Raw genomic sequence first — 14,723 nt, 5'->3', positions numbered from 1 at the left:
CAACTTTGGACTTTGGAAAGATAGTGAAGGTAAAGGATCTTCCCTAATCCTAGACTGAATGGGTGGCACTCACACTCGAGATTTAAAAAGGAGGGAGTCATTATTTCAGATGCAGTTTTGGACCACAATTTCCCTGCCATACTGCATTTGCTCACATTTTCCACCTAGGGTTTGCATTGGTCAAAAATGTATGAATACTGTACATGCCAATGAGTGACAACACCATTATAACTGTTTGCAAATGGAAGGTGAACTTAGACAGTATTCTTATCACTGGTGTCTCATGTTGACCACAAACTAGTGTTGATCTGTGATCAGTAATGGGAAATATTACATTACATTAATGTAGTATTGTTAAACCCGCATTAATTGATTTTTTTTTGCCACAAACAAAGAACTGAAATACACTAAAAAGCTCTTTAGAGTTGAGGAAAACTGCACCCTGAGTTGCGTGATCATTCACTGTGGGTTCATGAGTGACACCTTTGACATCAAACAGCCATTGTTCTTTTAAAGGGCCTATACTGTAAAAAGTGACCATGTCATTTTTGATTGTAACGCAGGTCGAGGTGCTATATAAATACTGTGAAAGTATCATAAACGCTTAATCCACAGAGAAATGCACACAGTCCTTTGCCTTTAAACAAGCTATCAGGGCTTCTGTACGGTTGTGATGTCACAACTATACTATATATATATGTAGAAAGTGCCGCTACGGTGCTGTTACAGTCATTCCCCAGCTGCAATGACAGTGCACAGACTCTGAGAGCATAGATACAGAAGAGCCGGAAACACTGACCAATCAGTGAAGACTGGGCTTTTTCAGGAGGGGGTCTTAAAGAGACAGGCGCTAAAACGGAGTGTTTCAGACAGAGGGTGCATACAGGTATATTCAGACAGACAGTATGAGAAAAAGAATGTGTTTTTGAACATTAAAGCATTTAAACATGTTCTAGTAGAAGCCCAAACTACAAGTATGAACCTGAAAAATTTGCATAAAATGGGACCTTTAAAAATATTGATTAGTGCAGTCGAGCCAGTACTAACCCTCACGAGATTCCACATATACCCTATTTTCCTATGTTTTTGTGTCTAAGTCCATTTTTTTAAGTTAATAAATGCACCAACCATGTAAGGCCATGATCAAACAAAATGCATTTTAGCAGCCTTGGGCGCCATTTTGTTGTTGTTTTCAATGAGAGTAAAGTGTTTTGCTCACTTTAGCCTCAAGTTTGCACCTCGCGTTTTTGCAGGAAAGTCCTGAATGGATGAAAAAACATCAACTCAGAGCGTAAAAAGCGCCCAACACAATTAACTACACAGCAAAATAATGGTTGGCTGAGGACGGGTGATTGTAAGTGGTTGCCAAGCAAGAATAACAAAAAAGACCAACTGCAAAAAGCTCTGTCTGATCGGGGCGTCTTTAACAAAAAAAAGGCAGTGTGGTGCGCCACGCGTTTTATAACCTGAAAATGCCGTCTGTCTGGTTGGCTGTTGTGCTGTTGTTCTTCCATTGCTTCCATTCTAAAGATGTACTGTGCGATCTATTTGTTATAAATACGCACTGATTCTCACTCAAAAGTTAACATTTTATAACACATTTTCAGATAAAGTAAAGACACTGGTCATCTATATGTTATGTGGAAAATCAATGTAAATGAGTGTAATTACAAAATCTATATCTCAGACACTTTCAGTAACATGATAACTGGATTGGTATGATCCTGATCATTACTGTTCTGAGCTGTAGCCTAATTGATACACTGAAGCAACGTCCATTTAGCACGTACCTAGATTCGGCAGAGTCATTGAACAGGAAGTGCTTCTGGTTGACTTCTCCATTGGTAGTGTTGATGGTGATGACAGGATAACCAATTTGCTTGGTCCAAGGGTCCATAAACCATGCAACCTGGGTGTGACCACCATTCTTATCCTCGGCCTGCAAACATGGCAAAATTATAGTATTAAAAACAAGACAGGCTTACAGTCAGCAACAAAAATTTGGATTTAAAAAAAAAAAAACTGACTAAGATTTTACCTTTTGTATAGATCTCCAGAGGTCATTCTGGTCCGTATTTTTATAGCTAAAGTCAGAGAGGTAGGTCTAAAACACAAATACATAGAGATCCAGAGAGAGCTTATAGTTAATAGTTCATCATGCTAAAATATAATTATTTTCAGGAGGCAATTGTGCATTTCGAATTCGAGCTGTTGAGAGCTGGATGAAAATATCCAAACACAGCTGCTATCAGCAAATCCCAGTTTGACAATGATGTCCCAAATGTTTGACTGAAAAAAGGGTTTCTGTAAAAAAGCAATGATGGACCAGCAGATGTTGTAGGTCTGAAGGGAGGGGGGGCGTTTCTCAATCCTGCAAACGCCTGCTCCCTTTTGGTTGGAGCAGTAGAAACTACAGGTGGACTAAATTGTGGATTGTAATCTGTTTACACTGCTACGTTTCCCCCTCTCATTCCCCCTGCTCTGGTGTTTCCCCCCTCTCATTCCCCCTGCTCTGGTGTTTCCCCCCTCTCATTCCCCCTGCTCTGGTGTTTCCCCCCTCTCATTCCCCCTGCTCTGGTGTTCCCCCCTCTCATTCCCCCTGCTCTGCTGTTTCCCCCTCTCATTCCCCCTGCTCTGGCGTTTCTGAGCCCCTAAACCGGAGACATTTAGAAACACTTCTGACCCGTTTTGGTTTGGAATCTGCGGGGTTGTGTTTCAGTCTCAACGGCCGCAAATGGAGACCTTTGGCAACACCGACACTGACGCCAATGTTTCTCCTCCTGATTGGGTCTTATCGGTCACAACATCTCATTCTCTGAGACTAAAGCTACTAACGTTACCATGGTAACTACCAGCAGCTGGTGGAGTGTACACGCTGCCTCCTATATATGCCCAGTATACCAGAATGTTGATCAGATATGAGGTTTGGGGGTGTTAGTTTAAACAGAGATTAGTTATTCTACTGGAGATAAAAACACTTGGTGCACGTTCACTTTTGCCAAAAGGTAGCAAATGCTGTTACATGCAATATGTTATAACCACGGGATGTGTGCAATACTTTATGTGCAATTTATTGTTGTGACTGCTACAGTGACTGGTACAGTTGGTGGTGTATTGTTTGTTCATAACTGTCAAGCCATTGACATGTGTGCAGCTGTAAATGTAGCCTCTGTCTTTTCACACTGCAACAACAACAAATACCAGATGTTAGACTGTAAGACCACAGAGCAACAGAGATGGTGTTAGTGTCAACAGAGCAGATTTGGATCTATGATGAGAGATTTTGCTTTGCTTATGTAACTGACTACATGAGCACTCCAAATTGAGAGAGCATGTGTTGGATAACCAGCTGGATAGGATGCATCTTTGGAAAGATGCTTGTGGAATGAAAAGAAACAAATTCTGTCCAGTCCAGTGGGGGTTTTGTCTGAACAATCCTTAAAGGCGCCGTCACCACACACAGCCAAATCCATCCGCTTGTCTCTGACGTCAGCTTGTTAAATGTGAATATTTTCTAGTTTCTTCTCTCCTCTGGGACTCTCTACCATCACCAACCTGGTGATGCACGGCAGTGTCATGATTGTGATGTTCTGTTTCTTGTTTTATTTTGAAGTCTGTCTTGTCTCCCTTGTCCTATCCAGTTTACTTCCTGTCTTTTGTTTTCCCGCCTGTTTGATTGTTCTGCCCTGATTTGTTTCACCTGTTGTGTCACCTGTTTCTTGTTAGTCCTTGTTAACCTGTGTATTTAGTCTCTGTGTTGTGTTTGTCTTGTGTGGGAGCGTTATGTTTTTGTTTGCTGTTGCTGTGTGTTCTGTGAGTGTGTTCGTGTCTGGAGTCACCCTTTTGTCTCTGAGTTCCGGTTTTTTGAGATCCTGTTCTGTTTGTTCTGGAATTAGTTTTTGTCTGTTGCTTTCTGGACACTTTTGGTATGTACTTCATTTTTGTTTAATAAATCATCTAAACTGCATTTGGGTCCAAGCCATTCCTGACAGACCGTGACAGGCAGCCTTACGACGTCAGACGCTAACCACACATCAGCTCGGTAGAGAGGGAGGGGAACGTGTGTGTGTGTGTGTGTGTTTTTTTTTTTGTTTTTTTTATAGTGGTGGGGGAAACCGGAGCACCCGGAGAAAACCCACGAAGGGAACCGGGTTCAAACGCGGTACCTTCTTGCTGTGAGGCCACAGTGCTAACCAGTGGGCCACCGTGCTGCTATAAGGATTACAGCCCTATTTCAGCCCGACTAAGTGAGGTTTAAAGTAGTTGCTTACTTTGACTCCTTCGATGAAAACCCTTTCACCCACGACGTCTGCCAGCATTCTCAGCACAGCTGCCCCCTACAGAGGGAACACCAGATCCATGTCTATGTCAATATTCATAGTACACACACACACACACACACACACACACACTAACACAAAATTTTGTTCAAATGCTTCAAGCAATTATTTGATAAATCAGAAACTTCCAACATAATACCCAGTAACAGAGAGTCAGATGGGGGGGGGACATTAAGTCAGACTCAGTGGGAAGTAAAACTGAAGCAGAGGGACAGACACAGAGCTGTAGCTGAGCCAAAGTAGAACACTTTTTAATTAATTAACTTCATGGGTTATCAGGCAAATAAAACGCTGATACAGATAATCTGCAAACTGTCCTACCTTACAGTAGGTTATAGAGTTAAACATCTGGATGATACTAGAAGTCCTCTGGACTTCTTCCTGCGGAGGACTGAGAGGATGGGATGAGGCCAGAGCGTCCATCTCAAACGCTGTATGGAGGTTGGCCAATATATTCAGTTCTTTCTGAAGAAAAACAAGAGACAAGACCACGCCTTTTCACATCAATCTTTCTTTTCACGTGTATTTTTCAATGACCATGGTTAAAAAGCTTTGCAACAGGAAAAAAACAACTTCTACCAAACAGTCTAAAAGATTTGATCCCATCAGTGAAAGTGAATTAACCCTTGTGTTGTTTTCTCGTCTACCATGAACTTGTCAAAATTGAAAATGAACTTCTTTTTTTACCCTTTGTTCCCAAAGTTTTTGGCGCTTTTTTTCCATACTTTTGATGCTTTTTAAAATATTTTGTCACTTTTTCAATGCGTGTTTTTAATTCATGTTCAATAAACCTAATTTATATGACATAGTTATTTTTCGAGTTAAAAAAAGCAGAAATTATGATTTTTTTTTTAACTTATAGTTAAGATGAGATGATGAGTGTATTACAGACTGGTATGTCAACGTTTAGTCAGGATACTCTTGAAACCATTTAAACAGTTTTTTTTCAAATGCTCTAAAATTTAATAAACACCCAAAATTCAGTTGAAGTAATCTTTAATTGTACCTGCGATGAACGTTGTATCCATATAACGTACACCCATGCATCCAAGTTATTTTTGGGCAATATGGTTGAAAGAAACCTGTATTTCTGATATATATATATGTTTTTTTTTTTAATCGGGTCAAATTTGACCTGAAGACAACACAAGGGTTAAATGACAGAAATAAAAATAGTGTGTGTGACTCTTCAAAGCATGATCCTCGTTAGAAAGATATTTGGACTGAACTTACTAATTGAAATGTAGGCTCAACATTGTCCACTGCAAAGAAGGACATGTAGGTGGCAAAGCCCTCATTCAGCCAAACATCGTTCCACCATTTCATTGTCACCAGATTTCCAAACCACTGTCAACAGAAAGGGAAGATGTGGACAGTTGAGGTAACAGTGTCAAGTAACACGGTAAAATGTTGAATAAGTTGGTGCTCTTTTCCAAAATTACTTTACAGTGAGAGCAGTTGATCCATTAGTCAAAATGATCTCATAGTCTGTTGTATTTATGAGGGGTAACCCTAGACTGTAAAAAAAGATGGATGACGCGTCTTCCCTTCCTCCCACTGTACAAAAGTGAAGCCAAAATCTCCCGGATACGGGCACCGCCCTCTTGTAGTTTTGGATCCAGAGTCTGTGCAGTAGTGGCAGTAGTGGAGTAGTAGCAGTGGAGCCTATCAAAGTCCTGGCCATACGCCTGCTCAACCAATCGCGAGTAGGGTTGGGTACCAAAACGAGGTACCAATAGGGCACCCGTTCCGACGTAAATGGTAGTAACGAGACCAAATGAGAAAAAAATGTCTGTGCCTTATTTTGGTGCCTGACTTTTTTTTCACCGCTCCCCTGGTGTTCCGGCGTCAACTTGCGTGACGTCAGTACTCAGCACACTTGTTGATCAGAACTAATAGTGAGAGAATCAAAGAAGATGCCGAAGGCAAAATGCTTCAAGGTTTGGCTGCATTTCACGTCTAAGGATGCAGACTGCGACATGCAACAGATGCCTTAAACCAACGTCATGCAATGGACGCAACACGTCGAATTTGATGAAACATCTGGCGACACATGGAGTTTATTTAAAAGCCGAACAATGCACCATGTCTGATAACCTACTTGACGCAAGGCCAAGCACTTCAACAGCAGCAGCCAATGTCGGCCTCGCTGGACAAACTGAAGAGAGTCCCAGCCCTGCTGGGGTGGTGGTGGACATCACAGATGATGATGATGACAGCAGCCGTTCCTCTTCGGGTAAGTCTAGTAATTTAATGCCAACCGCAAATCTTGCATATCAAGTAGGCTAGCAAACACCGTTACCATTCAGCAGCGTGTGTGACAACGTGTGCTATGTCCTATACTTCCACTCAGGGTCTGCTGACTTTCTGCTTAATGTGAAACTCATAACAAGTCCTGTATGTATGCAAAATATTTTCATAAAATTTCAACACTAGATTTAGAACAGTGGTTCCCAACCTTTTTTCCTTGGCGCCCCCCCTACTTATGTCTAAGAAAAGCTGAGCCCCCCCTTCGAAACCGAAGTTGAGGTAACTCTTGAGATAGAGCTTTACTTTCTTTGTTGATACAGAGCAGTTATCAGCCATTTTACGTTTCTCTGCCATGTTTCATTCATAAAATAGTGATGCCGTGGCGGCAGGACAAGCGAGGATGCTAGCAGCTAGCAGCTAGCAGCTGACCTGATGACAGCAAGGGTCCCAGGTTAAGAGGTCCCGGAGGTTTGGCCTACTAAGTAGCCTGCCTACAATTTCAAGCGAGAACAAAAATATATAGTTTTTTTTACAGACTTTTGTATACATTATATATTCTAGTGTATTATCATAATTTGTTTAACGTGCAAATATTTTTTTTTTTTACCTCAACATCAAACCAGATAAAGACTTGCGCACCCCCTGAGGGGAGGTTGGGAACCACTGATTTAGAATATTGTGTTCAATTTGGCCTTGGAAATAAAAGGGTATTGTTTTTTGACAAAGTGTGTGCAGTTTTGTTTTTTTAAGTACCGGTTCAAGAACCGTTTAAGCACCGGAACCGTTTAAAAAATACAGAGTAGGCACCGGTTGCAGATAAAACCCAACTGATACCCAACCCTAGTTGTCAATCATAGCGTTTAACCCTGTTTTTATGGCATCAAATGTGATCATCAGTGTGATCAGAATTACCTAAAATGACACAAACCATCTTTGGGAAACATTTATTTGACATGTACAGTACTTAGATTTTTTAGTTTGGTCCATGTTCCATACGCTAACATGGAGGGGGCAGGGTTTATGACCTATACTGCTGCCAGCCACCAGGGGGAAAACCAGATGTTTTTGCTTTACAAATACAGTCTATGCAGCAACCCCTGGGGGTAAGGTCGCGTTCAGACAGCCTGCGTTGCAGGTCTTTACATTTATTTAAAATGGGGGTAGTGCGTTTAGGCTGCGGCGGGGAAGACCGAAGGGGGAGACACGCAAAAAAATGCGTGGGCCTGCGGCAAAAAGTTGAGACCGACTCAACTTTTGGAGAAACACAACCCCACGTCACGCTGCTGTGGCCAATCATGTAACCTGAGATCAGACTTGTCAGTGTGTTTTGAGGCGGTGGGAGAATCCCGTACAGGAAACAAGAAACATCGCTGCCTCTATCGCTGCCACAAGAAAGTTTTAAAACACTACGAGGATAAAAAACTAAACACAAGCTCTGAACTGCCCGGAACTTTGGGTAATAGCCGAATGTTTCCTGCAACAACAAAGCACTCGCTATGTCACGCTCGTCTCTTTTCTTTCTCTCTCTCCTGTGAAATAAATCTGCCTTCAAGTGCGGTCGGAAACATCAAAATCAATAAACGATCTGACGGAAAACAGTAATGTGAAATATAAAGTCTACTTGAGCATTGTTAGGGGGTTTAAGAACACAACAGGACGTCACACAGATGGATCGTTTCATTGACACTCCCCCCGACGCACCACCCTGCGACAAATTGCCGGATCACTTTTTTTGGTGTGAATGCCCTGTAACACAGTTTTTTCCCCTCTCACCTGGTGTGCCAGTTCATGTGCAATGGTAGTAGCGATCTCTTCCTTGTTTAATACTGAGGACACTCCTTCCTCATAGAGCAGGCTTCCCTCATAGTATGTGACCAGTCCCCAGTTTTCCATTGCTGCAGCTGCCAAGTCTGGCAGTGCAATTTGATCTGGAGGATTCACGTAGATATGAACAAATGATCAAATGATAAACATACATTTGCTTAGCCAGTTTGTTACACTATCTAAGAGTAACCTGTAGGTTTTCCTCAGAAAAATCCTCAGCCATCCACCTGAGTGCCAGTTGAAGCAGTATTTTTGAGTGTTGTTTGTATGTTATAGGTCCCATGTTGTTAAAAGTGAGGTTTCCATTATAAAGCAGGTTGAGGTGCTACATAAATACTGTATAAGTATCAAAACGCTCAATCCACAGAGAAAGGCACACAGTCCGTGTTCAAAAACCGTGCCTTAAAAACAAGCTGTCAGGACTTCCGTACGGTTGTGATGTCACAACTATACTATATCTACTGTATACAGGTAGAAAGTGCCACTACAGTGCTGTTACAGTCATTGCCCGGCAATGGCTGTGCAGACAATCATAGAGAGCACAGATGTTGAAGACCCTGTCCAATCAGAGCAGACTGGGCTTTTTTGGAAGGAGTGGCTTAAAGAAACAGGCGCTAAAATGGAGCGTTTCAGACAGAGGCTGAATAAAGGTATATTCAGGTAGACAGTATGAGAAAAAATTGTTTTTTGAACATTAAAGCATGTAAACATGTTCTAGTAGAAATCCAAAATACAAGTATGAACCTGAAAACGAGCATGATATGGGACCTTTAAAATTAAAAACTAAAGTACCTAAAGTGTCAACATGCACATTAAACATTAACATCATTAGATGTTGTTACTGTGGGCTCACCAGACCCTATCCTACAAATTGCAACACAACAAAATGATGAAGCTTATTATAAAGGCTGGGGTGGGTAATATTTGTTGTTGATTTTTGAATAGCAAGTAGAGGTTACAGCTAAAAGGTTGGAAAGATGAAATGAGTGTGGGTGGATATTATGGATAAGGAAAAAAACAATAGTCATGATAATGTATGATATATATATATATATATACTCCCGTCTTAGTAAAACTTCATGGGAGTTGTAGTTTTTGGATTCCTAAATGTTCAAACTTTGTCTCAAACTTTTAAATCATAAGGACTTCAAATTCTAATAGGAAAAGCGCTGTAGTGGCTACTGATTGATCGTAGAATATGGTCAGGGAACTCCTGTTGGTGCAAAAATGTTACAACACATTTGGGTTACATTTGGGTACACTGTCAAACTAAGTAGCATACTGTATTTACAACTACTATCAAATTATATAAAAATGGGACACGGTATACTTTTCATCCATCAACACACAATCAAATTATATCTAAAGTCTTACCGAGCTTTTTCTGTGCGTAATTAATTCCAAAAAAGTTCTCGTAGAACGAGAGAATTTTTCCGGTGATATTGGCTGCATACTGAGCGTGTCCTGCTGCAATGGCTTCAGGACGAGCATACGTCTGGATGGGCCAAACACAGAGGTAAGAAAAAGCACAGAAGATATCCTCCCACATATTTCTGTTTTGTACTTGTACATTTTCTTAATTTCAGCTTAATCACAAAAAGAAAACAGTGGGTGTGACATGTCAAGTTTAAGGTTAAATACCATAACAAAAGGACCAGGTCATTAAACATGGATATGATTTAATTATTAAATAAAGTTTTGGTTCATCCAAAAACACTGACATAATAATCATCTTGAATCTACAGTGCACATACGTTAATTTGCACACGGTCATGTTTGGAGGAGGTTTTTGTGAACTCAGACACTGTGAAGGCAAACAAGTACGTTGACATCTTGGGCGTTGAATGGAAACTTGTGTATTTCCATTCATCGTCTAAAATATTGGACCCTGAGAGAGGGGAAACAAAGCAGACCAATATAAGGAAAGAGATCTATAATTCTGTTATTGCTGTTATACTGCCTGAGGGGACATTTAAGAGATATGAGCTACAGTATATTGTTGGTATTTGGCATTGTCACAGGAGTTTCTTCACCTGATTTTTCTGCATTCCCTAGAGCTATTGTGTCTCTCCTGTGGATGATGGTCACATAAAACTCTGCCTTCATGTCTGGCTCATCGAAACAAGGAAACACTTTCCTGGCATCTGCTGGTTCCAGCTGGGTGGCGACAAGGAATCTACGAATACAGATAAAGACAGTTAGCCTTTTACTATCAGATAAATACTGCAGGAACACTAGATGAAAAATAATGAGGAAACTATTTGGATATCATAAAGAACCCATGATAAATTACTTTGAATTGATATGTTTAAAAGCATTGACTTCACTGAATAACCAATGTGCCATTGTGTGTTTTACAAACTGGCGGAAACAGCATCCATTTTGTGTCCACAAAGTCCGTAACACACACAGGAAGCCAGATGATGCCTATTAATGGTGATTTCCATTTGTACTCGGACGTCAGATGTTCCGACGTCAAAGTCGGAAACACGCCCCCTGACCTTGGAATTCCGAGCTCGGAACTTGGACAGCCTCACAGTACCCCAAGCTAAAAATCCAACATGGTACATCAACAGTAATGAAAGAAGCTGTAGTTACATATACGGTTATTAGCACTTCTGCCTTATTTGTGTCTCGCCAAATCAGTCATACACACAGTCCTGTCCAACTGCTATTTCTGGACATGTTGTTACGCTGTTTGTATGCACAAAAAACACAGTGAACAATCCCACTTGTAAATGGAACGCATTCAACTCAGGTGTAATGTCATACCTAGCGCCGGCTACCGAGTTCCAAAGTAAATGGAACGCGCTATTAGGACAGACAGTAGCAAACACATGCAAAAGCCAGCCAATATCTTAGTGACCAGTACCAATCATAGACTTTTAAAATAGTAGACATAGCATGAGTGACGTCAATCATTGTTTTGTAGACTGCTGTTTTGAAACCTTGAGTTTGGTGATACAGGCGTCGCCATTTTGTTTTTTTGCAACCATTTGTGAGCATTTATTTTACGAGAGGGTGGAGCTGGGGAGGGAGGATGACATGGTCAAGCCAGTGTTGTTTATGGTTGCAATGGTGCTGTGCTAAGCTAAACGCTAAATGTGTGTGATTTTTCTTTACCCAATGGGCCACACATGATAAATGGGTTCAATAACAGTAATTAGATTAGACAATAGCATAAACCATGAAACCAATGCAGTTTGAGGACTTTGAATACAATTGGAATTTTTCTCCTTTTTTATTCTAAAATGATACATTTCACACGCAGCTCATAAACAACAGACTGCAAAGACATCTGATGCACATTGCTTTTTTATTCAGACTTACTGACTCCAATCCGGATGTATTTGATTAGTGTTGGTGTCTTAGTATATTTTCTGTTTTAGCATCTCAAAAATCAAACATATGAGTTAGCCAAGTTTGTTTTCTCAAAAGAAAAAAATGTCGCAGGAAGGCAAAGTAGACAGTACACAGAAAGTAATGTCATCTCTAGTGTCACTTCTATGTTAATGATTAGACTGATTTTATATTGAGCACAGTGGTTTGTTTTTGATTTTATGTTTTATTGTATTATAAGTATCATGGCAAAGGTTATGGTCTGAGTTTAGGTTTCGTTTCTATTTGACATATTCCTTCAAAACTGCAGCCAAGAACTTCATGCATTGGTTTGCTTTTTTCATGTGTTAAATAAAGAATATGTGGCTTGCTTTAGAGTGGTTTAAAGCTTTAGGGCCCTATCTTGCACCCGGTGCAGCTCAGCGCAGATCAAACCCGACGCAAGTGTCTTTGCTAGTTTAAGACCGACGCAGTTGTCAATTTCCCGTCCAGCGCCCACGTCGTTTAAATAGCAAATGCACCTGCACTCATCTGTGTGCCCATGGCCGTGCTGGTCTTACAGGGAGGTGTGTTCAGGTGCATTCTGGGAGTATTGCTAAGGTGAGGCAGTGGGAAGTGATCGTGCCATTGACCAACAAAAACCTGGTCTAAAGTCAATAACGCAGCATTTCATTGTTATTTTAACAGAGCATTAGTAAAATGCTCCTAGGCTCGTGCACAGCGCGCACACTATGCTTGTTACACACACAGGGACGCACAGCAGCACACACACATGTAAAAGATTACAAATAAAAATATTACGGTGCAAATCCGCCATCATAATAGCAATGCTCCAAGGTCCAAACACGCCTGGATTTTAACCCTTTGACCCTTTTTTCCACAGTCAAACTAGCAAAAGTGGATTTGGACACGCCCTAAACGCACCTGCGCCATGCGCTTCACGCCGTGCGGTTAGATCGATAAAATAAGGCCCTTAGTGCATAACTTTTTGATATAAATGAATGTCTGTTACATTCAAGCCATTGCCAAATGAGTTGCTACAAAGCTAATTAAGACTATCATCTCCACACAACTCTCTCTGTATTTCTCAGTATGGCTATGTTCAGAAGATTTTTTTGGTACATTCAAGACATCCTTATCATGTGGATAAGTATCTTGAGTCAATTTCGATGTTTTTGTTCAAGAAAATAATGGGTTGTCTTAACAGTAGCTTCCAAAAGCCTAGGAGAAACCAAGACAGAACAATGTAACACCAGTTCCCGCTCTTTGACTTTGTTTTGGAATGCTCAAATTGAGTTAGGGTACAGGATAGCAATAAGTAGATGGCTATAAGTCATTTTCAATCATCAAAAATATATGCCATGATTACCAGATTTTGTGGTGTTGCTATAATGATTTTGTAAATGGTGATCAGCAACCAAATATTGATAATGTGAAAGTCACTGCTTTTTGCAGACAATACAAAGGCAGAGTACAGTAACTTCAAAATAGATCAATTTCATTACTAAAACATGTAATTGCCAGATCTCAGTGTCCTACCTATAATTCATTTGGCTAGACAACTAAAAAAGTAATTTTTCTCAGTTCCACACTCTAACGTGTTAAGGTCTTTGGCCTTTGTAGGGCATTAACTGGTGAATGTCATGTTATTTCATTGCACATTTTTTTCGTCAACAGACTCTACTCAAGGCATCATGGGATACATTACACCCTCCGTGGGCTTCAGCTACCAGCTAACGACATCAAAAACTGTTTTCACGATGTATAAATGGATCAATAACCACAGAGGACCTTCATCGTTTTATTTTCTTGGTTTTATAAAGTCTCTGCTTTTCACAGGGATACGATCGCAGTGAAAGCTGACACTGACGAAGTGGAGGCAATTGAAAGCAAATCTCTAGACCGCAGCGTTCTGGGATATTCCAAAAATAGTAAAACGGGTACTTTGATGTCATCTAGGTCCATTATTTAACTTTTGGTTTTCTTTTGCAAAAATGGGAAAACAGCTTGGTTGGTTTTGACTGCAGTCAATACCACCATACGTTCTTTCAGTTTCTGTGAAACCGTACTTTGACACTGGCGTGATGCCGGTGTTGCTAGAGAGCACAACAAGTGGATTCATTCATAGAATAGCTTTCGTGCCGTATGGTTTCCTGGGGGTAACCCTGGCAGTATTGTTTGATTTTTCTATCAACAAAAAATTTAATTGTTTTTTAACTTACCTGTGTGTATTTGTATCGCCTTCATACTCTGGCACACCTTCCACATATGTGCTTACATACATTCCATCAAGATTTTCTGAGATTTCTCCCTTGAAAGTCAGAAACAAACTGTAGTTCCCTCCTGCCTCCAATGCCTCCTTCAACTGGATCTCGAGGAAGTTAGTGTCGTCTCTGTGGGTTTTCATCGCAGAAACTTCGATCATCTTGTTTGTGTTTTCGTTCGTCACCTTTCCATTACTAACTGCCAGCTTCATGCTTTTGAGGTAGATGGTGCTAGTCCTCTCGACACATTGAAAGCTAACGGTAGAGTTTCCCAAGAAGTCCATTGTCTGGTTGGGACTGGTGACGTTTACTTTCTCGATGATTTTGGTGTAGAGTTGAGGCATGAGGAAGACCTTGTAGCTGAGCGGTATGAGATTCTTCGGCAGCCGCATGACGGGCGGTAGTGCTGTGGTGCTGACTGGGCGCGTCGGACGCGGCGTCGGGTTCATTGTCGAGATCTCAGTTTTGTACAAAATAATCATGGTGACAATGCCTCCGATAACAGACACGGTCAGGACGACGAAGGCGGCGGCGATAGCCTTGGATACGACGGAGGTTTTGGGCATGGTGGCCACTTCCTATGGTCAGCCCTGGAGCTCCTGTTGCTTGACTGGTAGAGATGAGTCTGACGAGTCCTTAAACTGGTCTGCAATGACTGATCTGTGCACGTCCAAGTAACCTCCCTCCTATAAACAGGGCTTGGCCT

At 41.1% G+C, this 14,723-nt stretch overlaps 1 protein-coding gene across 1 annotated transcript in view; it reads right to left on the bottom strand.

Annotated features, from left to right (window-relative positions):
• Positions 1–14,723, bottom strand: part of anpeplb (alanyl (membrane) aminopeptidase-like b) — a 27,156-nt gene extending 12,433 nt beyond the window's left edge. Inside the window, exons 1-10 of the mRNA XM_078257973.1 lie at positions 13,976–14,723; positions 10,448–10,590; positions 10,169–10,302; positions 9,789–9,909; positions 8,364–8,518; positions 5,574–5,687; positions 4,662–4,805; positions 4,272–4,337; positions 2,039–2,104; positions 1,791–1,939 (exon numbers count right to left, since the gene is read on the bottom strand). Of these exons, the coding sequence (XP_078114099.1) occupies positions 1,791–1,939; positions 2,039–2,104; positions 4,272–4,337; positions 4,662–4,805; positions 5,574–5,687; positions 8,364–8,518; positions 9,789–9,909; positions 10,169–10,302; positions 10,448–10,590; positions 13,976–14,583 (1,700 nt within the window). The 5' untranslated portion in view covers positions 14,584–14,723. The remainder of the gene's footprint in view (positions 1–1,790; positions 1,940–2,038; positions 2,105–4,271; positions 4,338–4,661; positions 4,806–5,573; positions 5,688–8,363; positions 8,519–9,788; positions 9,910–10,168; positions 10,303–10,447; positions 10,591–13,975) is intronic.

This window comes from Sander vitreus, chromosome 8 (genome assembly GCF_031162955.1).
Source record: "Sander vitreus isolate 19-12246 chromosome 8, sanVit1, whole genome shotgun sequence".
NCBI classification, from domain to species: domain Eukaryota; kingdom Metazoa; phylum Chordata; class Actinopteri; order Perciformes; family Percidae; genus Sander; species Sander vitreus.
Note: the sequence above shows the minus strand (reverse complement) of the source record. Positions and strands in the feature narration are given on the sequence as shown.